This window comes from Pan troglodytes, chromosome 7 (assembly GCF_028858775.2).
Source record: "Pan troglodytes isolate AG18354 chromosome 7, NHGRI_mPanTro3-v2.0_pri, whole genome shotgun sequence".
In the NCBI taxonomy this organism is placed as follows: Eukaryota; Metazoa; Chordata; class Mammalia; order Primates; family Hominidae; genus Pan; species Pan troglodytes.
The window spans coordinates 142219772-142242657 of NC_072405.2; the positions used below are offsets into that span (position 1 = coordinate 142219772).

Genomic DNA, 22886 nt, shown 5'->3' on the forward strand with positions numbered 1-22886 from the left:
TTCTACTAACTTTCATGGTCAGTTTTTCCTGGTCCCTGGCTTCTATTTATTGGCTCTCTTTTTGCCATGGCTGGGCTGCCTTAGATCACATTCCCATCTCTGAGTGAATTCATCTTTTACATAGTGATTAATCAGAGCAAGAATATTAAATATCTTGTTGGTACTTTCATGCTCTCCTCCAGGCAAAATATGTTAATGAGCGTTGAGTTTCTCCACATAGATATGGTCTCTCATGCCTTGTCAAGCCTTTGTGTTTCTGACTCAATCACCAGATGATAGATCTACTATATAATATTCTGTGTAATTTCTGGACATTTTTGCTAGTCTTTCTTTTGTTAAAATTCACCTTGTCCTTTTCTCCTTCTGACTGTAATAGTGGCTTTATAGAATATGTACGATATTCTAAATGTAACATCCAGAATTCTTTATTTAGGACAGATGGATGTTCTTAGCCTGGAATTCAAAGTTGAGCCTTAGTTACAAGAATCTATAAATCACAAAATTATATTAAAAATTAGAGAATCATTAGATTTTCAAAGGGATCTGTGTTTCCTCCCACCTCCAAAATATTGAGATCTGTTGTTTAAAGGCTCCGTAAGCTTATGGAAATGCTACTAAAAATTAATCAGAATTACACCAAATATACTAAGGGCAAATTTATTTTTTTAATATCTAGATGTGCTGACTTAACGTCAGAATTCCATTTTTTATCTTAATACTCTTAGAACTAATCTATAAGGCCTTAAAAATCTAGAGAGCTAGCTTGGAAGAAAGAATTTACCAAATAAGTTGTACTTGAGTTGAATAACTTGAACTCAGTTATATTCTTTTCTACATAGAACTTAAAATTTCTGATCATATATTAGTTAATTAATTAAATTAATCTTAAGTAAATATGTGATTACACATTAACCATTTAGTTAATTAAATATTAAATGCCCTCTGCAAGTGAGGTGCCAGATATTTGGGGAATATATGCATGAATAACAAATTTGATGGGTGATTGACATGCATAATATTTATAAAATAATATATGGATTATGAGAAAAGGACAAAAAGTGCTCTAGCAGATCAAAACAAATAATTCATGTCTAATTTGAATATTTAGGGCCAGTGTCTTTTTTTTTTTTTTTTTTTTTTTTGAGACAGAGTTCGCTGTTGTTGCCCAGGCTGGAGTGCAATGGCATGATCTTGGCTCACCACAACCTCCGCATCCTGGGTTCCAGCGATTCTCCTGCCTCAGCCTCCCGAGTAGCTCAGATTATAGACATGCGCCACCATGCCTGGCCAATTTTGTATTTTTAGTAGAGATGAGATTTCGCCATGTTGTTCAGGCTGGTCTCGAGCTCCCAACCTCAGGTGATATGCCTGCCTTGGCATCCCATAGTGCTGGGATTACAGGCATGAGCCACAGCACCCTGCCAGGGCCAGTATCTTTTAATGTAGATGAAGGTAGTTATCAAAAACTGCTCTGGAAATTGTATTTTATTTGTAAAGAATGCTTTTGTTTGACATTGAAGTAGGTTTTTAATTTCAATTATTATTTGATCAAGTAAAGAAAATAATAGATGATTTAAAAGAAATTTTGAATGTCATATTTTTAATCAACAGTGAGCACAAGACACTGATATTGTTGGCTGGAGTGTTGGATATAGTTTAGGGGTTATGGTGAGATAAGAGGGAACACGTTTAGGCTGTACTGTAGAGATCTTAAAATTTTATATTTAAGTTTATAGATAATTAGTGGAGACCTTAGCTCAAAAGTATAAAGTGGCTATAATTTCCCTTTGAGAAAGTTAATCAGATAGGGCTATATAGGACACATTTGAGCCAGGGCCAGTATGTTAGCAGGTTACTGTAATAAAATTCTTGACAAGTGCATATGCGAACTATAAGTAATTGGTAGCATGCTTGAATCGGTAAATAAAGTTTATTTTTCTGCCTCTTAGGAGATAAATATTGTATTGGACGATATTTAACTTGACTGTTGGGTAAGAATCCATAAGATCATGATAATACAGGTCATATTAGCATTAAAGATTTATTTTATATCTTCTGAGAGTGAAGATGGAAGAATTTGCCTCAATTATAAGACAAACTACCCAATTTATCAGATTCAGGTTAACTGTGCATTTGTTTTCTGCATTTTGTTCTGTAAATTCTCTGAATGTGTTTCTATCACTGCTTCTGTCCACTTTATTTTAATTAGTGGGTTTCATTTCTGCCTTCTACTCTTCATTCAGGCTTCTTTAGAACAGGTAGCCATGTTCAAATTCTTCTTCGAATGTATAGAGCCTAGAGCATAGTATGTAACACGTAGTAGACCTTAATAACTACGATGATTCAAGAGGGATTTCAGGTCTTTTTTTTTGGTACCATTTCCATTTTTAATGACCCAAAAAGTAATTATTACTTTCAAGGAAATGAAAGTTATAAGAAGCAGCACAGATGTTAATATAGGTCATATCAGGATGTGCTGTTTATTAGTTGTATGAACTTGAAAAACTCATTCAACCTCTCTGAGCTCCAATTTTTTCACCTTTGAAGAGTTTTGAATGCATGCATTAAATGGTTTATTTATATGTTAAAATAGAAGCTACCACTTATCAAGTGCTGGCCGTGCCCTGTGACTATGCTAATAACCTTATATACTTTATCTTACTTAATCCTTTTACCCTATGAAATGGATGTTGTTATTATCCCCATTTTCCAGGTCAGAGAACTGACCCTTAGAGAAGTCAAGTAACTCACTCATGGACAAGGACATATAGGTAGAAAATGAAGTCAGAATTCAAATTCTGATCATTTTATTCCTGAACCCATGGTCTAGATTAACCATTAAGGTTGATAATATATGCCTAGCATAAAGTATATTTTCAACAAATGATAGTTTACAATAAAGCTGGTTTCGATATGGAAGGACAATTTTTAAAATTTAATTTTGATACAGTAGGTGAGAAGTAGATCTGGCAATCTGTGAATATAATCTAAGGCTGTTCCCCTGTTGTTTTCCAGCCTTGTATTTGTCCTTCATTCACCCTCTTTCATTCAGATTTACTTGTTAGTTAAAATTACCCTTTGAGAGAAGTAAATTAATAAATCACAACATTAAAAAAACAGGGAATCAATAAATATTTGTTGATTAAATGTTCACGAAACTACTTCTGGTCCACAGCATTGCTTTAGAAGTAGCTTTAATTGCAACATATACTTCACGAAGTTCATTAATTAAGAATTAAATTGAAATCTTGCTTTTCTTTTAGGTAATATTCTCACTATTAAGCTTTTCCTATTGTTGAGGTTTCTAGAGGAAGAAAGTATAGTAAAATAGAGAATTTTAAAGTAATTTTTGTTATTTGCAGGCATTTAGATCATCACAAACTGTGGGATCCCAATGAATTTGCAGTTCACTGCTTTAAAATTATAATGTATTCCATTCAGGTAAGGTTTGATTAACTATTTACTGTATTTATATAAGTAATTTTGGTTCTCTATGGATAAGCACATTATCAAACAGATGTGGGAAGCTGTAGGATATAAATCATTGCTCTTAATTTAGCTCTTTTGTCTCATTCATTTTCATTTGCTACTTATTTTCTTATTTGCCAAGATAAAAAGATAGATCTAATAAAAATAACTAAATCATTCTATCATGGTTCCCCTCAGAGCCAAGGCCAACACAGACAAGCTTCTTGACAGTCTCCTGCTATCCCCTGATTCATTGAGGGTGTTGTCTTTTAGGGGTTCCAAATTGTCACAGGGATTTCTAATCTCATAGCCTTCATTTCCTGGATGGGCCCTAAGCTTTGTATCTAGTCTCCTATGTATACAACCATTTAAATGAGTAGCTTTGGGCACTGGAAAGCTGAAGATTTGCCTGGGACTGCTGCTGGCCTCAGTGTGCACTCGCCTTTCCAGATGCTTACCTTCTTGTGGAGTTTAGACTAAGGGACTTTCCTTTCTTGTCACTTTATGTGGATATCAGAAAGTCTTATATATAGCTGATCCTTGAATAACATGAGTTTCAACTGTGCAGGTCCACTTATAGTATAGATTTTTTTTTTCCAACAAAATGCAGATTGAAAATCTATTAGGTTGTCGGATTCAAAACCCCACGTATATGGGGGCTGATTTTTTTCCTCGCAGGGCCAACTGCAGGACTTGAGTATGTGCAGATTTTGGTATGGGGTGGGGCTGGAACCTATCCCCAAGTATATCAAGGCATAGCTATAGTCTAGTATTTTACTATTGTTTTATGACAGGGTTTGGCAATTTGGGAAAACATGTATAATATTTCTGGAAATTGTAGTATATACTAGAATAGGAATTTCTGTTTATTATCATTGTACAATTAAAACTTTGGATAGCTTTGAGTGTTTTAGTTACCATTTACCATAAAATTGGTGCAGGTATCATTCTTAGGTAATATTTCACCCTCTCTCCATAAAACAAACTAGCTGGTCTTGACCAGGATTTATATCCTTAAGGGTTTACATAGTTTCAAATATAGTAAGGCATTTCTGGTAAAGGGAAAGTATTTTACTTAAAGCCTATATTTGTGCTAAATTTATTTCTTGAGGGTAATAAGATGTGATTAAGAGTTGTACTCTGGGATCAGACAGAGTTCACTATTAGGCTCTTCCTTAAGAGTTTCTGCAGGCAGCAACATTTGCTGTTCACCAGTATTCACTGTTCTGCAGCCTCCGCTGCTGATACCCAGGCAAACAGGGTCTGGAGTGGACCTCTGGCGAACTCCCAACAGACCTGCAGCTGAGGGTCCTGACTGTTAGAAGGAAAGCTAACAAACAGAAAGGACATCCACACCAAAACCCCATCTTTACGTCACCATCATAAAAGACCAAAGGTAGATAAAACCACAAAGATGGGGAAAAACAGAGCAGAAACACTGAAAATTCTAAAAATCAGAGCGCCTCTCCTCCTCCAAAGGAATGCAGCTCCTCACCAGCAATGGAACAAAGCCGGATGGAGAATGACTTTGACGAGTTGAGAGAAGAAGGCTTCAGACGATCAAACTTCTCCGAGCTAAAGGGGGAAGTTCGAACCCATGGCAAAGAAGTTAAAAACCTTGAAAAAAGATTAGACAAATGGCTAACTAGAATAACCAATGCAGAGAAGTCCTTAAGGGACCTGATGGAGCTGAAAACCATGGCACGAGAACTACTTGACGAATGCACAAGCTTCAGTAGCCGATTCGATCAACTGGAAGAAAGGTTATCAGTGATGGAAGATCAAATGAATGAAATGAAGCGAGAAGAGAACTTTAGAGAAAAAAGAATAAAAAGAAACAAACAAAGCCTCCAAGAAATATGGGACTACGTGAAAAGACCAAATCTACGTCGATTGGTGTACCTGAAAGTGATGGGGAGAATGGAACCAAGTTGGAAAACACTGCAGGATATCATCCAGGAGAACTTCCCCAATCTACCAAGGCAGGCCAGCATTCAGATTCAGGAAATACAGAGAATGCCACAAAGATACTCGTCGAGAAGAGCAACTCCAAGACACATAATTGTCAGATTCACCAAAGTTGAAATGAAGGAAAAAATATTAAGGGCAGCCAGAGAGAAAGGTCGGGTTACCCACAAAGGGAAGCCCATCAGACTAACAGCGGATCTCTTGGCAGAAACTCTACAAGCCAGAAGAGAGTGGGGGCCAATATTCAACATTCTTAAAGAAAAGAATTTTCAACCCAAAATTTCATATCCAGCCAAACTAAGCTTCGTAAGTGAAGGAGAAATAAAATACTCTACAGACAAGCAAATGCTGAGAGATTGTGTCACCACCAGGCCTGCCTTACAAGACTCCTGAAGGAAGCACTAAACATGGAAAGGAACAACCGGTACCAGCCACTGCAAAAACATGCCAAATTGTAAAGACCATCAATGCTAGGAAGAAACTGCATCAACTAACGAGCAAAATAACCAGCTAACATCATGATAGGATCAAATGCACACATAACAATATTAACCTTAAATGTAAATGGGCTAAATGCTGCAATTAAAAGTCACAGACTGGCAAATTGGTTAAAGAGTCAAGACCCATCAGTGTGCTGTATTCAGGAAACCCATCTCACGTGCAGAGACACACATAGGCTCAAAATAAAGGGATGGAGGAAGATCTACCAAGCAAATGGAAAACAAAAAACGGCAGGTGTTGCAATCCTAGTCTCTGATAAAACAGACTTTAAACCAACAAAGATCAAAAGAGACAAAGAAGGCTATTACATAATGGTAAAGGGATCAATTCAACAAGAAGAGCTAACTATCCTGAATATATATGCACCCAATACAGGAGCACCCAGATTCATAAAGCAAGTCCTTAGAGACTAGAAAGAGATGCAGACTCCCACACAATAATAGTGGGAGACTTTAACACCCCACTGTCAACATTAGACAGATCAATGAGACAGAAAGTTAACAAGGATATCCAGGAATTGAACTCAGCTCTGCACCAAGTGGACCTAATAGACATCTACAAAACTCTCCACCCCAAATCAACAGAATATACATTCTTCTCAGCACCACACCACACTTATTCCAAAATTGACCACATAGTTGGAAGTAAAGCACTCCTCAGCAAATGTAAAAGAACAGAAATTATAACAAACTGTCCCTCAGACCACAATGCAATCAAAGTACAACTCAGGATTAAGAAACTCACTCAAAGCCACTCAACTACATGGAAACTGAGCAACCTGCTCCTGAATGACTACTGTGTATATAACAAAATGAAGGCAGAAATAAAGATGTTCTTTGAAACCAATGAGAACAAAGACACAACATACCAGAATCTCTGGGACACATTTAAAGCAGTGTGTAGAGGGAAATTTATAGCACTAAATGCCCACAAGAGAAAGCAGGAAAGATCTAAAAATTGACACCCTAACATCAATTGAAAGAACTAGAGAAGCAAGAGCAAACACATTGAAAAGCTAGCAGAAGGCAAGAAATAACTAAGATCAGAGCAGAACTGAAGGAGATAGAGACACAAAAAACCCTTCAAAAAATCAGCGAATCCAGGAGCTGGTTTTTTGAAAAGATCAACAAAATTGATAGACTGCTAGGAAGACTAATACAGAAGAAAAGAGAGAAGAATCAAATAGATGCAATAAAAAATGATAAAGGGGATATCACCACCGATCCCACAGAAATACAAACTACCATCAGAGAATACTATAAACACCTCTACACAAATAAACTAGAAAATCTAGAAGAAATAGTTAAATTCCTGGACACACACACCCTCACAAGACTAAACCAGGAATAAATTGAATCTCTGAATAGACCAATAACAGGCTCTGAAATTGAGGCAATAATTAATAGCTTACCAACCAAAAAAAGTCCAGGACCAGATGGATTCACAGCCGATTTCTACCAGAGGTACAAGGAGGAGCTGGTACCATTCCTTTTGAAACTATTCCAATCAATAGAAAAAGAGGGAATCCTCCCTAACTCATTTTATGAGGCCAGCAGCATCCTGATACGAAAGCCTGGCAGAGACACAACAAAAAAAGAGAATTTTAGACCAATATCCCTGATGAACATCGATGCAAAAATCCTCAATAAAATACTGGCAAACCAAATCCAGCAGCACATCAAAAAGCTTATCGACCGTGATCAAGTGGGCTTCATCCCTGGGATGCAAGGCTGGTTCAACATACACAAATCAATAAATGTAATCCAGCATATAAACAGAACCAAAGACAAAAACCACATGATTATCTCAATAGATGCAGAAAAGGCGTTTGACAAAATTCAACAACCCTTCATGCTAAAAACTCTCAATAAATTAGGTATTGATGGGACGTATCTCAAAATAATAAGAGCTATTTATGACAAACCCACAGCCAATATCATACTGAATGGGGAAAAACTGGAAGCATTCCCTTTGAAAACTGGCACAAGACAGGGATGCCCTCTCTCACCACTCCTATTCAACATAGTGTTGGAAGTTCTGGCCAGGGCAATCAGGCAGGAGAAGGAAATAAAGGGTATTCAATTAGGAAAAGAGGAAGTCAAATTGTCCCTGTTTGCAGATGACATGATTGTATATCTAGAAAACCCCATCGTCTCAGCCCAAAATCTCCTTAAGCTGATAAGCAACTTAAGCAAAGTCTCAGGATACAAAATCAATGTGCAAAAATCACAAGCATTCTTATACACCAATAACAGACAAACAGAGAGCCAAATCATGAGTGAACTCCCATTCACAATTGCTTCAAAGAGAATAAAATACCTAGGAATCCAACTTACAAGGGATGTGAAGGACCTCTTCAAGGAGAACTACAAACCACTGCTCAGGGAAATAAAAGACGATATAAACAAATGGAAGAACATTCCATGCTCATGGTAGGAAGAATCAATATCATGAAAATGTCCATACTGCCCAAGGTAATTTATAGATTCAATGCCATCTCCATCAAGCTACCAATGACTTTCTTCATAGAATTGGAAAAAACTAAAGTTCATATGGAACCAAAAAAAGAACCCGCATTGCCAAGTCAATCCTAAGCCAAAAGAACAAAGCTGGAGTCATCACGCTACCTGACTTCAAACTGTACTACAAGACTACAGTAACCAAAACAGCATGGTACTGGTACCAAAACAGAGATATAGACCAATGGAACAGAACAGAGCCCTCAGAAATAATGCCACATATCTACAACTATCTGATCTTTGACAAACCTGACAAAAACAAGAAATGGGGAAAGGATTCCCTATTTAATAAATGGTGCTGGGAAAACTGGCTAGCCATATGTAGAAAGCTGAAACTGGATCCCTTCCTTACACCTTATACAAAAATTAATTCAAGATGGATTAAAGACTTAAATGTTAGACTTAAAACCATAAAAACCCTAGAAGAAAACCTAGGCAATACCATTCAGGACATAGGCATGGGCAAGGACTTCATGTCTAAAACACCAAAAGCAATGGCAACAAAAGCCACAATTGGCAAATGGGATCTAATTAAACTAAAGAGCTTCTGCACAGCAAAAGAAACTACCATCAGAGTCAACAGGCAACCTACAGAATGGGAGAAAATTTTTGCAATCTACTCATCTGATGAAGGGCTAATATGCAGACTCCGCAAAGAACTCAAAACAAGTTTGCAAGAAAAAAACAACATCAACAAGTGGGTGAAGGATATGAACAGACACTTCTCAAAAGAAGACATTTATGCAGCCAAAAGACACATGAAATAATGCTCATCATCACTGGCCATCAGAGAAATGCAAATCAAAACCACAATGAGATACCATCTCACGCCAATTAGAATGGCGATCATTAAAAAGTCAGGAAACAACAGGTGCTGGAGAGGATGTAGAGAAATAGGAACGAACACTTTGACACTGTTGGTGGGACTGTAAACTAGTTCAACCATTGTGGAAGACAGTGTGGCGATTCCTCAGGGATCTAGAACTAGAAATACCATTTGACCCAGCCATCCCATTACCGGGTATATACCCAAAGGATTATAAATCATGCTGCTATAAAGACACATGCACACGTATGTTTATTGCGGCACTATTCACAATAGCAAAGACTTGGAACCAACCCAAATGTCCAACAATGATAGACTGGATTAAGAAAATGTGGCACATATACACCATGGAATACTATGCAGCCATAAAAAATGATGAGTTCATGTCCTTTGTAGGGACATGGATGAAGCTGGAAACCATCATTCTCAGCAAACTATGGCAAGGAGAAAAAACCAAACACCGCATGTTCTCACTCATAGGTGGGAATTGAACAGTGAGAACACATGGACACAGGAAGGGGAACATCACACACCAGGGCCTGTTGTGGGGTGGGGCGAGAGGGGAGGGATAGCATTAGGAGATATACCTAACGTAAATGAGGAGTTAATGGGTGCAGCACACCAACATGGCACATGTATACATATGTAACAAACCTGCACATTGTGCACATGTACCCTAAAACTTAAAGTTTAATAAAAAATAAATAAATAAAAAACAACAAAAAAAAGAGTTTCTGCATGACCTTAGACAAGTTACTAAAACTTGCCTTATTTATACCGTGAAGAGCATGGAGTAATTATGGTGAACCTACCTCCTAGAACTGTTTGTGTAAATAATAACATATATAGTACTTAGAAGAGTGCCAGTGCTTCTGGTCACTTCTGAATAAAATGCTCTTTTGTTGTCATTATTGTTATGTTCAATGTTGATAGTCATATATTAGCTCACAAGTCACAAATTGAAAAGTAGTAATAATAACTAATACATATTAAGCATTTTTCATACAATAGACACAATTTGGGTGCTTTATACAAATTAACTCATTTAATTGCCCCAAGAATCCTATGAATAATTGTTATTGTTTAAATATTGTAGATGAGAGAAACTGAGTTACAGGGAGATTAAATAATGCTCTCTGAATCTGAGAGCTATTTAGCTATTAAATGATAGTCAGAATTCGATCTTGGGCGAGTTTGGCTCCAGGGCTTATGTACTTCACCACCACTGTATTATGTTGTGTCTTAAAGCGATTCATCTGTTAACATTGCCTTAAACTTCAGTGTAAGGGCAAATTTTACCATAGGTAAATGAAACCTCAGTACACGTGACTTCAACATACTGTATTACATCTTCTCACTTTCCTTCCTTTCACTCCATATTCTTTTGTTTAATACATGATATCATTCTTGAGTTGTTCTTTATAAGTAGAAAGAACACCTGCTCTGGTTTGCTTAGTATAGTCGTACTTTATAATTATTGATAATACCTCCTTCACTCTCTGCAGTGTCCTCATTTGGACAATAAATCAAATGGCTACCTTACCTATAAAGGCAGACTAATAATTGCACAAGGTTCACACATCAGAAGCATGCAGCTTCCTGGACAAGAAGTTCAGTTTCAGGTTTTGTGTGTGTCTTCCTGCCTAACATTCATCTATTTTAACATAACTTTAAATGAAACAAAGTAAAGATGAAAACACAAACTTAGTTTTTACCTTGGGTGATTTTAAAAGTAGATGTGTATTATGACAAAAATTTGAGAAATACCTAGAGATGAAATCTGTTACTTGATAGAGGAGGGGAACTTTTTGCTTTTGAGCAGAGTAACCATTATGCATAGGGCACTCCTGCTTCTTATCAAACCACACATTCCAAAGAAAAGAAAGGTAACCAGCCTGAAAACAGGGCAGAGGGGACCTGTCTGAAGAGAAATACAGACAGGGAGATTGAGAGCCACAGGTGCTTTTTACAGCTTGGTGCATGATAGTAGACTGATCGTGACTCATGGGTGTAAGTGTAGGTTTTAAAAAAACAAAACTTTACTGTTCTTCAAAAAAAAAAAAACCTATTCACTGGAGTTAAGAATAAACATTTTTTTGGCTATCCTTTTTTTGATTTAGGCCCCAATATCATTCACTATGGTTGATCAAATTTATTTATATGTGATAAAATTGCCTTTGTTAATTGCACATCTTTTGATATCTCCTTGATTTAAATTTTGTCAGGTACACATGGATAATATTTTCACTTTGACACTAGCTCTTGATTAGATGAGTGTTTTGACTCCTTAGCATTGTTAGGTGTCCATGTTAAATAGTATTTATCTAGTTTGGGTATGGGAAAATACTGTGAATGTCATAATTTATGTTTTTTACAAAATTTTGTCCTATTAAATTATAAAAGTGTATAAATGCACTTTGTGAAATTACAGAGAAATATAAAGATAATAAAGTTTTCTCATAAATCCCTTTCTCAGAGGTGGCCAGTGTTAATCTTTTTATATATAATTTTAATTTACTTTTTAAAAACTAGATTGAGTTTTATTAAACATAGAATTGTGCAGTATGCTTTTTTTCACTCAGAGTGTCATAAATATTTTCCAGCATCTCTGTTTATTCTTCAAAAGAATGGCTTTGTATTGTGGCTATTTATTGTCTCATAACATGACCACCAGTCACTAATTAGTCATTTACGTGTCAGGTGGTTTTTTTATTCTTAGGAATTCTGCCAAGGTACATGTACTTTTTATACATCTTTGTACTGTTTTGTCTCCTTCAGGCTCAGTATTCTCACCATGTGATCCAGGAGATTCTAGGACACCTTGATGCTCGTAAAAAAGATGCTCCCCGGGTTCGAGCAGGTATTATTCAGGTTCTGTTAGAGGCTGTCGCCATTGCTGCTAAAGGTTCCATAGGTGAGTGCCAATAAATAAAATAAAATAGTGCATTAATCTGGTTCAAAGTGTCCTTTCAGTAGGCGTAGCAGTGTATGAAGAACTCTTTAAGAATATTTCTACACATTTTTCGGTGTACAATAATTTTTTTTGAAATTTGGGTTCATGCAATTATTTTCAGGCTTCTTTAGCACACAGTTAAGTATTTTCCTTCACATCAATTCCTCCTCCCTTTCCTTCTTCTAATAAAGGTTTTTGAGTATTGATTATATACTGAACATTGAGAGAATGCAGATACAAGAAACTGATGGTGTACTTGTGATTAGACAGCTCCACCTAATACTGTAATATGTGGCAAGCTTTGATCACATATCATTTAAAAAGGCAGGGTTTACAGAAGGGAGGGAAAATGGATTAGCACGAGCAAAATTTTATGTGGCCCATTTTGGGTAGAATGTATGGTGTTAGTTTAGAAGTCAGAGAAGTGGCTTTAAAATTAAGTTGTAGCCAAATTGTGGACATAGTTCTTCAGCTGATTAATAGTCCTTAAAGATTTACTGTAATCTTCATGAGAAATGTGCTATAGGATAATTTTTCTGGCAGCAAAATGTAGGGCACATTAGAAATAACAAGTCAGTGTCATTGTTATATCCATGAGGAAAAGAACTTGCCCTTGCATGGAAGCAGTAGGAATGACAATGTCAAGTTGATAGGATTTGATAATGGGTTAATGAGAAGAAGGGATAGTTCAAAAATTACGATATTTTACTTACATGTAACTACAAAAATGAAATAGTACATATTAGAAATACAGAAGTTGGAAGGAGAATCTGGTTATGGTTTCTTTGCTTGAAATTCAAAGTGGAAATATATTATCTAATGATATAGTCATCCCTCAGTATCTGCAGGGGATTGGTTCGAGGACCCCTGAGAATACCTAACTCTGCAGGTACTCAAATTCTGTATATAAAATGGCGTAGTTTTTGCATATAACCTGTGCACACCCTCCCATATACTTCACATCATCTTTAGATTACTTATAATACCTAATGCAGTGTAAATGCTATGTGATTAGTTGTTACACTGTATTGCTTTTTTATTTGTGTTTTTTTTTTTTATTGTGGGGTTTTTTTTTCCCCCGAATATTTTCAACCCATAGTTGGTTGAATCTGTGAATCCAGAACTGCAGATGTGGAGGACCAACTGTATTCTTTTGTTCTTTTATTGTCAGATAAAGGTGGGCATCTTGGATGTGAATTTTCTGTTTTATCTTGTAACTTGAAGAGATAAAACTGGTTATTTAATTGGAAAGTTATTTAATTGCAAATAATGAAATAAAACATAGATGATACATTGAATCATCACATCGATTAATGTCTACTGTGTGTGTTAGGTACTCTGTGCTAGGCTCTATACGTTTGAAGAGGCATTTAAACACGGCTGCCTTTCCTGAAGAAGCTTAAATTAAGAGTAAAAGGCAGAAATGAAACCCACTAATTAAAATAAAGTGGACAGAAGCAGTGATAGAAACACATGCAGAGGATTTATACAAAAAGCGAGAACAAATGCAGTTAACCTGAATCTAATAAATTTGGTAGTTTCTGTCTCATAATTGAGGCATATTCTCCCTTCAGTCTCAAAAAATACAAAATAAATATTTGATGCTTCTGTGAGCTATATTATATAATTTTGTGGATTCTTACCCAGCAGTTAAGTTAAATATTGTCCTAGTACACATTATTGTGAACAGATAAGATTAAATAAGTAGAAAGTTTTTTGGTAATTCTTATATGCCTATACACATTTTTTAAGGGTGGAACCAGAGATTCAAACGGTGAGTTGCTCATAAATGCCCAGTAAATGTTTGTTGTTATAATGAGGGTCTTTCTTAATTATTTCTCATTTACTCTTTTTTAAAAAAATGAAATAGTTTATAAATTACTATGGATTTCTGACTATTTAGAAAATTACAAAAACAATCTGTGGAGAAATAAGGTAATTGACTTCAAATATGCAATACTAGAAACATGTATCTTCTCACATAAGTGATCCTTTATAGGTCCGACAGTGCTGGAAGTCTTCAATACCCTTTTGAAACATCTGCGTCTCAGCGTTGAATTCGAAGCAAATGATTTACAGGGGGGATCTGTAGGCAGTGTCAACTTAAATACAAGTTCCAAAGACAATGATGAGAAGATTGTGCAGAATGCTATCATCCAAACAATAGGTCAGTACATTTCACTTTTCAAAACTATCATGTAAAACAGTGATTTACAAAGCTCTCACATAAGGTCCTGGACTATTATAGTACCTTTGTCAAAGGTGAATGATAGCTTAAATTTCTGAAAACTTAATTTTCGAAAACAAGCAAGCATGAGAATGGAAGAAAGAACACTATGTTGTTCCATTAAATCTGCAGGACACAAATTCATCTATTGTTGACATTTTATGGCATTTACTTCTTCATTTGCTTTTACTCTCTCTTTCCTGCATCTCTTCCTCCCTTCTCTCTCTCCCTCTCTGTTTCTTTCTCTCCCTATGTGTGTCTCTTTGTGTGTGTATGTATATGTGGGAATACACACATACACATGCATATATTTTTCTAAACCACGAGATACAGGAAGTTGCATACATCATGGTCTATTACCACTAAATACTTCGATGTATTTTTCCAAAAAATAAATGTATTTTTTAATATAACCAGAGTAAAATTGTCAACATCACTAAATTTAGGATTGATCCAGTACTTGAATCAACCTTTCATATTTCAGTTTTATCAGTTGACCCAATAATGTACTATATTGACTTTTTTCCTTGAATCCAAGATTCAGTCTAGGATCATATATTGCATTTAGTTGTAATATTTCTTTAGGTCCATTAGTCAGGAACATTTCCATTATGACATGGACATTTCTTATGAGTAAAGTCCCCCTCCCACTTTTTTAAAAATAGAAAGTTCTTCATTTGGTTTTGTATGGTGTTTCCTTGTGATTAGGCCGTGCGCGGTGGCTCACGCCTGTAATCCCAGCACTTTGGGAGGCTGAGGCGGGCGGATCACGAGGTCAGGAGATCGAGACCATCCTAGCTAACACGGTGAAACCCCGTCTCTACTAAGAATACAAAAAATTAGCCGGGCGAGGTGGCGTGTGCCTGTAGTCCCAGCTACGCAGGAGGCTGAGGCAGGAGCATGGCGTGAACCCGGGAGGCGGAGCTTGCAGTGAGCTGAGATGGCACCACTGCACTCCAGTCTGGGCGACAGCAAGACTCCGTCTCAAAAAAAAAAAAAAAATTCAAGTTAGTTATTCCTGGCTGGAATACTACATACGTGATATGTTCTTCTCAGATTAGCACATCCAGAGGTGCACACTGTAACTTGCTCCTTTTTCATTATATTAATTTTGATCACTTAAGGCATTATTATATTCCTCCACTGTATAGTTTTAGTTTTTTCCATTACAAATAATAAGCAACCTCTGAGAAGACACTTTCAGATCATGCGGATATTCTGCTTTTCATCCAGACTTAAGGTTAGATCTAGCATTCATTTATAATTCTTGTCTGAATTAGTCTTTACCATAATGGCTGCAAAATGATGGTTTTTAAACTCTAGCACTCCTTCCAAACCTATCAGTTGCCTCTCAATGTTCTATTGTAAGCAGGAGCCCCCTTTTCTACCTTTCTATGTATGTAGGAATGCATGTATTTGTTTATTGGTATGAACTCAATGGATTTATATTTTAATGGTTTATAATTCATTACTGTAGTTAATCATTTTAGTGCTCAGATTGTCCCTGATTTGGCTCATGGGAGCTCCTTCAAGACATCCCCCCACCTCCCTGAACCTTTTTTTTTTTTTTTTTTTTAAAGCACTGCCTTACTTGAGTAAGCGGTTCCAGACAAATTCTGTACTTTCTGCCCCAGCCCTGGAATCAGTCATTTCTCCAAAGGAGCTGCGGTTGTTTTTAGTGGGTAGTGGTATTAGAGACTAAGATCTGGATGCTAATATCTTGGACTTTAATATCATATGCTTTTCTTTCTTTTTTAAATTTTCTTTTCTTTTTTTCCTGTCGGTAGTCAAAGTACAAACAGTGAAGAGCTTCCTTAAGAAAACAGCCATGAGAATTTACAATTTTGGAAATGAAATAATCTGACTGTATAAATACAGATTCAAGCAAGCAAGCTATTTTTCTAATTTAACTTTTTTCTTTCAATATTTTCTTTAGGATAGCCAGATCATATTTTAATATAACTACCTGGTTGCTATGATAATTTCACAATTGGATTGTATTCCTGGGGTTTAGTACCTAATTTCTAACCTAATAATAATTTCAATTAATAGTAGAGTCATATATAAATTTCTTCTGAAACTGGGCTTATGCCTATTATCTGGGTAATTTTTTCACTTATGGGCTACTTATTTATAATAATCCTTTGGGATACTTAATACAGAGTTTCTCTTGGTCATCTTGTTTTTGAAGTTTATGGATATGCATACATGCATTTTGCATCTCCATTGACACCACCTATTTATTTATTGGACATATGCGTACACCAGTTCTTGTACTAGGGCCTCATGATACATGGGGCTGTCACCTTGTAGAGGCATTTGTTGATCTGCTTGGAGTGGTACCTCTGTTTCATCTAGTTGCAGTCTCATCACATGTCTAGAAATTGTCCTCATTAAGGGAAATACCCAGGAGTGTCTCATTCAACACACTAACACAAAGTAGGCACTTAAGATTTTGAGATTGACTGAAAAGACAAAATATTATGAACTCCAACATTACCATGGAGTCATAATAAAGCATAGACATTCTAGTTACTGCTTAAAACAATTAGTATTAATATATAGTGAACCTCGCTTCTGTGGTGACTTTCACATTTATTTCGGTTATTTATAGATTTTTTGCGATATTCGAGGATGTTAAATCAGCTAATCTTGTTTTCACAGAATGGATTTACATTGCTTTAATGACTTCTAATTAATTCAGTGTTACTCTTTCACTCTAGAATATTTAATGTATTGTTTCTTAAGTATTATAAAATGTATATATAGCAGACTCAAGCCATATTTCTGTGATACAACACATTCAGAATAACATGTAAGAATTTAAAAATGAGAGGAAAGAAATGCAGTGTGGCACAGTAAGATTTCTCTTTTAAAATCAAACTTTAAAAAAAATCTGGTTTCCTTAATAGTTTCCTTTTTAATTTCTCAGTATTCTGGCAGTTGTCAGATCATGGCGTTATTCCTGTCGGTGGGCCATGGAACAGGGCTGCTATAGCTTTTGCACTTTAAGTTATCAGGCTGTTGGCCAACTTCTTTTTCTTTTAAAATAGTGAAGAACATAGCTACCTGCTGTGTTCTTTTCTTCTGGGCTCATTTCTGTTCACTAGTTCAAATACAAACAGTAGGTATAGTGAACGAGATGCTTTTGGTGACTTTATCCTTAGAGTTAATCATGTTGAAGACTCCTACCCAATTTTAAGTTAAAAAAAATCAAAGCAATTCTAAAGCATATATTAGTTGCATTTCTTTCCTACTATTATTATTTTTACATCTTTAATAGTCGTTTGTCTAATTAACATCATATATAGTGGACTCAGTTGACCATATACTTGGGAGACAAAAATAAGAGTTTTTCCTTAGGACAGTGGTTCTTAACTTTGTTGCACGTTGAAATTACCTCAGGATCTTAGAAAAGTACTGATGCTTGGACTCCCACCCCCAGATATTCTGACTTAATTACTTTGGTATGTAACCTATGCATCAGCATGTTAAAAGCTCCCCTAGGTAATTCTAATATGCAGCAAAGCTTGGGAACCACTGGATTAGAGGAAACTATTCCACGCATTTGAAAAGCATGAAGAATGACCTTGAATCAGAGATACAAATGTTGTTGAATACAGGGAAGTATGATAGTGCTTGCTAACTCCAAACTTTTACTGTAGTTAGGTGCTGTGGTAAAGAGAAGTGCAGGGTACTTTATGTCCTTGTGGTAATAACTAACTTGTTTGAAACAGAAGGTCAGTGTCCAGTTTTCTGCAAGACTAGGAATGTATCTAGTTGTATGGAAGAAGTATAGAATAATAATAGCATAAGCTTTGGAAATAAATAACCCTTACCTCAGGCCCTAATGTTAGCTGTGTAATTTTTTGGTAAGAGTTCTTGACTTCTCTTATCCTCATTTCCATAAGAGGAAACCGAGACAAATAATAGAACCTAGACTCAAAAGGTTATTTTGCGGAACCAAATACAAAATAGTTTCTTATTCCATAAATATGTATTCCGTAAGTGTTAACAACAATATACTTTATGGAGATGGAGTCATGTTAAGGTTATGAGATTTTTGACTGCTAATGTACATGATTGTGGGAAATGACTTTTACCCCTAAGTCCAATCAAAATGATGAATAGAACAGTTTGAGTTTGTATAAACACATCATTAACTCCAGTAATAGAAGCTGAACAGTTACATTGAAAAGTCAGCTTATTCTTAAAAAATACTAAAAATGCAGAAAGTTTCTGTAATGACTACATTGAATTTTAAGAAAGGAACATAACAGCCATGATTTGATAGTCTGTTCCAATCTTTCAAAGAAATAAGAAACTTTTAAAGTGTGAGTAAATGATAACTAAAGGTTATAAATCTTTTGTGACCAGGAAGTAAGTATCAAAAGCTACAGCAGATAAATTTAAAATATTCTCAGAAACTAGACTGCATAAGAAAAATGACAAGTAAGTTATTTACTTATTTTTTACATCAGTTGAATTATGTATGTTGAATTATGTATGTTGAATTAATTCACAGGGGTAAACTATAAACTTGGCTTATTACAATGACATTCAAATATTTGAGCAATCTTGGAAAACCAGAGTAGTGACTAATTATTAACTTCTTTACCAGACAATGTGTGGCCTGACTACCGGAACAAAAATTTAGGCTTACGATGTGTGAACTAGAATTTCATCAGAAATACTACCAAAATATTTTTCCTTTTTTTTTTTTTCCTATTTTTTTTTTTTTTTTTTTTTTGGAGACAGAGTTTTGCTCTTGTTGCCCAGGCTGGAGTGCAGTGGCACGATCTTGGCTCACCGCAACCTCCACCTCCCAGGTTCAAGCAATTCTCCTGCCTCAACCTCCTGAGTAGCTGGGATTACAGGCATGCGCCACCACGCCCAGCTAATTTTGTATTTTTAGTAGAGACGAGGTTTCACCATGTTGGTCAGGCTGGTCTCGAACTCCCAACCTCAGGTGATCCGCCCACCTCGGCCTCCCAAAGTGTTGGGATTATGGGCATGAGCCACTATACCCGGCCAATATTTTTCCTTTTTCTAAAACTCCAGTCAACTCAAGTCAATGCCGGTTTATCACTGTTATAATTATATAAAAAAAGACTTTGATATATTTATCATTTTATCTACCAGTCCATTATACACAGTTTATATTGTACATAACTAAATGATTTTGTACAAATGAAATTGTAATATCCTTTAATGTTACATGTAGCTTACAGACTTGTGAGGGATTGTTTTACCACGTATTGAAAACTTTGGCTAAAAATAATTTTGTATTATATGGAAAAGTAGACTTTTTCAGTTTCTAAAATTTATCTTAATACTTTCATAGGATTTTTTGGAAGTAACCTACCAGATTATCAGAGGTCAGAAATCATGATGTTCATTATGGGGAAAGTACCTGTCTTTGGAACATCTACCCATACTTTGGATATCAGTCAACTAGGGTATGTTCTCAGACTGTAAATTTGAACTTTATCTTGAGTTACATTTTATCCTAACGAAATCTAGAAAATGTTAATGTTTTGTTTTTTTTAAAAAAATCATTAGTAATAGCATTCCTATGGAAAGCAGTTAGTATTATTATGACAGTAGATTGCTAAACAATTGAATTAACATTTTTAGGCCTTTAGAATCATTTTCAGCTTATAAATTCTCAGATATTTCCATCTTTAGAAATTGTTTGGCCTGGACATTGTGTGTGTGCATACACATTTAGGGTAAAGCTTCAAGTTTCCTGTATAAATTTTAAACATTAATGTCAGTATATCAGAAATATTGGCTTATTCCTAGAATTTTAGAACTGAAAGTAATTTTAAAGATTATGTGTCCCCCTTATTTTATACATTTAATTTGATTTTATAATATGCTAAAGTTTTTGTTTGTGAATGTTGTTTTGTTAATTTAATAGGGAAGTAATAGTATCTTATTCGACTTACATTTCTTTGACCATAATTTGTTATTTTTTAAAATTGTTCTTACCTGTTTATTCATATTTGTTAAAGAAAGATTATATTCATCAACTATGTTTGTAGTAATTATTTTCTCCAATTTAAGGTATCTTAATTTGGGTTGTTTAGTTGTCTGTTTATATGATTTAATTTTCTTGTCATCAGATGCATAGGACTGTTTGAGAGCCAATAACAGATTTTTTTGTTTGATATTTTTAAATATAATAGTTTTAATTCACGTGAAATTTTACTTTGGCATGTGAAGTGAGCCATGACTTAAACTGTTACAAAAATAAAATCTATTTAGCCAATAAGAATAGAATTTTAAAATCAGTAATTGAAGTAAATGAAGTAATATAAATGCTAATTAGTATAATAATTCAGCCTTTTGTATATTTTAGGGATTTGGGAACCAGGAGAATTCAGATAATGTTGCTGAGATCTTTGCTTATGGTAAGGCATTTAAGACAAATAAAGGACACACTTAACCTTAAATTACTGAAAACATTAATTGAATAGCTTCATGTTACAACCGTTCTTTCTTAAGTAAGTTACTGTTTATGGTTAGTATTTTATTATGTTCTTCATTTTAAAGATTATCCAATATTTTTTACCGTTTATTTCTCACTTCTTCTGTCACTGTGTTTGATCTTCATAATGATGAAACATACAGAGGGCAGAAACTATTGCTGTCTTATAGATGAAGATACCTGGGCTCAGAGACTGTGAGTGGAAGGAGTTGGTGAAGTCCACCAAAGTCACTCGGCTAAAAAACAGAACTCAGACTTGAAATCCAAAGTTCTTTCAACATATTATGCTAATTCTTTCTCATACTGACCAAATAATTGCTTCTGATTGGGAAAATAATTCATTAAAATGAATATTTGCCATTTAAAATTTGAAGTGGCTATAAGTAGCTGAAAAGGAAAAGTATACCCAGAATGAAAGGTCCTCTGGTTATTGTCTGGCAATTGTACTCATATTTGATTCAGCCATTGCTAGCACATATGCGTCCTCTCAAAATCAGTATCTTTCAGATTTATCCTAGAAATGTTTACTATACATGATCTAATTTTTTAAACAGACTCTCTCAAGTGCAGAAATACCTTGTATGGTTTTATTTTTAATTCTTTTTAATTCTGTTTATGGCGCTTGTCATTTAGAAGTTTTGAATTCTAATATAGCCAGATTTATCAGTTTTTTCTATATGTTTTGCACTTTTTCATTTGTATCTTATATAAGAACTCCATTCCTCCTCTGATGATATAAACACATTTGTTTGTATTTTCTTATAGCAGTTTTAAAATTTTAGCTCTCTACATTTAGAACTTTAATCTGAAGTTTATGTTTATATGTGGTATGAGGCATGGATTTTCCCAGATGGGTAGACAGTTGTCCCACCAGTTTCCCAGCTGACTTATAAAACTATCTCCATCCTATAATAAATGCCCAAATGTAAATGTTAAGTATTCCATACATGTTTATAATCCTGAAATTCTGTTGAGATCTCCCACCTGCAATTTAATTTGATCCTAAGCCTTTATTTATATTAAACAAATTCCCTAAGTAAATTATTTTGCCTTGCCTTTCTGATTATACCATATAGTCAACTGTGAATATATGTTATGCTTAAAATGTTTAATAGCATTTAAGTATATTCTCTTTAAAAGTTTTATGTTTAGAAGATATTGACGTACTCTTAAATGTCAAATCAAGTAACTAAGTACAGCTTTCCAAAATGAAAATGTATTCCTATTAACCAACTGCCTAATTTAAAATGAAAGAATAATTTGCAAACTTAAATTTAAAATTTGTAGGTCTTACTTTTACTCTTTGTCACCTAAGCTCCTTATATCTGTTTTGTACTAACCTTAACCTCTCTGTGTCTCAGTTTCTCCTTATGAATGGAGATTCACTAGTGTCTACCTTACAGGGATATGGTGAGGACAAAGTTAATACATATGCAGTGCTTAGAATCATGCCTAACACATGGTAAATGTGTGCTATTATTAACTTTATTCTTCTTATGAATGATGTTTTTGTAAATTCAGCAAAATCCTTCATTACTTTGCACATTTCTTTTATGTCTTTTCTCCAGGCTTCGGTCCATATTTTCTTTCCTAAGTTTATGGTTCTTATAAAACAATATGAGAATTTTACAAAAAAAGGACTCATGACAAAAGGTTGTTTGTTTTCTTCTCGATAATCAGGTGACCTCTGGATATAAAGCGAAGACGATTGTTACTGCACTGCCAGGGTCTTTCCTGGATCCTTTGTTATCACCATCTCTCATGGAGGACTATGAACTGAGACAGTTGGTCTTGGAAGTAATGCATAATCTCATGGATCGTCATGACAATAGGGCAAAGCTTCGAGGGATCAGGTAATGTGCCATTTTGAAATGGATCTCATGATAATGTTTTTAAATTGCTAAATTAGTGTATTTAAGTATTGTGATTTT

General features: G+C 35.1%; 1 protein-coding gene across 8 annotated transcripts in view; it reads left to right on the plus strand.

The window, feature by feature from the left end:
* Positions 1-22886, plus strand: part of EFR3A (EFR3 homolog A) — a 109076-nt gene that overhangs the window by 52143 nt on the left and 34047 nt on the right. For all 8 annotated transcript variants that reach the window (XR_001720432.3, XR_010159680.1, XM_003311923.6 and 5 more), the window contains exons 8-13: positions 3363-3441; positions 12061-12196; positions 14235-14402; positions 19807-19921; positions 20827-20878; positions 22636-22808. Coding sequence is in view for 6 of the 8 variants with exons in the window: in XM_003311923.6 (XP_003311971.1) it covers positions 3363-3441; positions 12061-12196; positions 14235-14402; positions 19807-19921; positions 20827-20878; positions 22636-22808 (723 nt within the window). In the remaining 2 variants the exon portion in view is untranslated. The remainder of the gene's footprint in view (positions 1-3362; positions 3442-12060; positions 12197-14234; positions 14403-19806; positions 19922-20826; positions 20879-22635; positions 22809-22886) is intronic.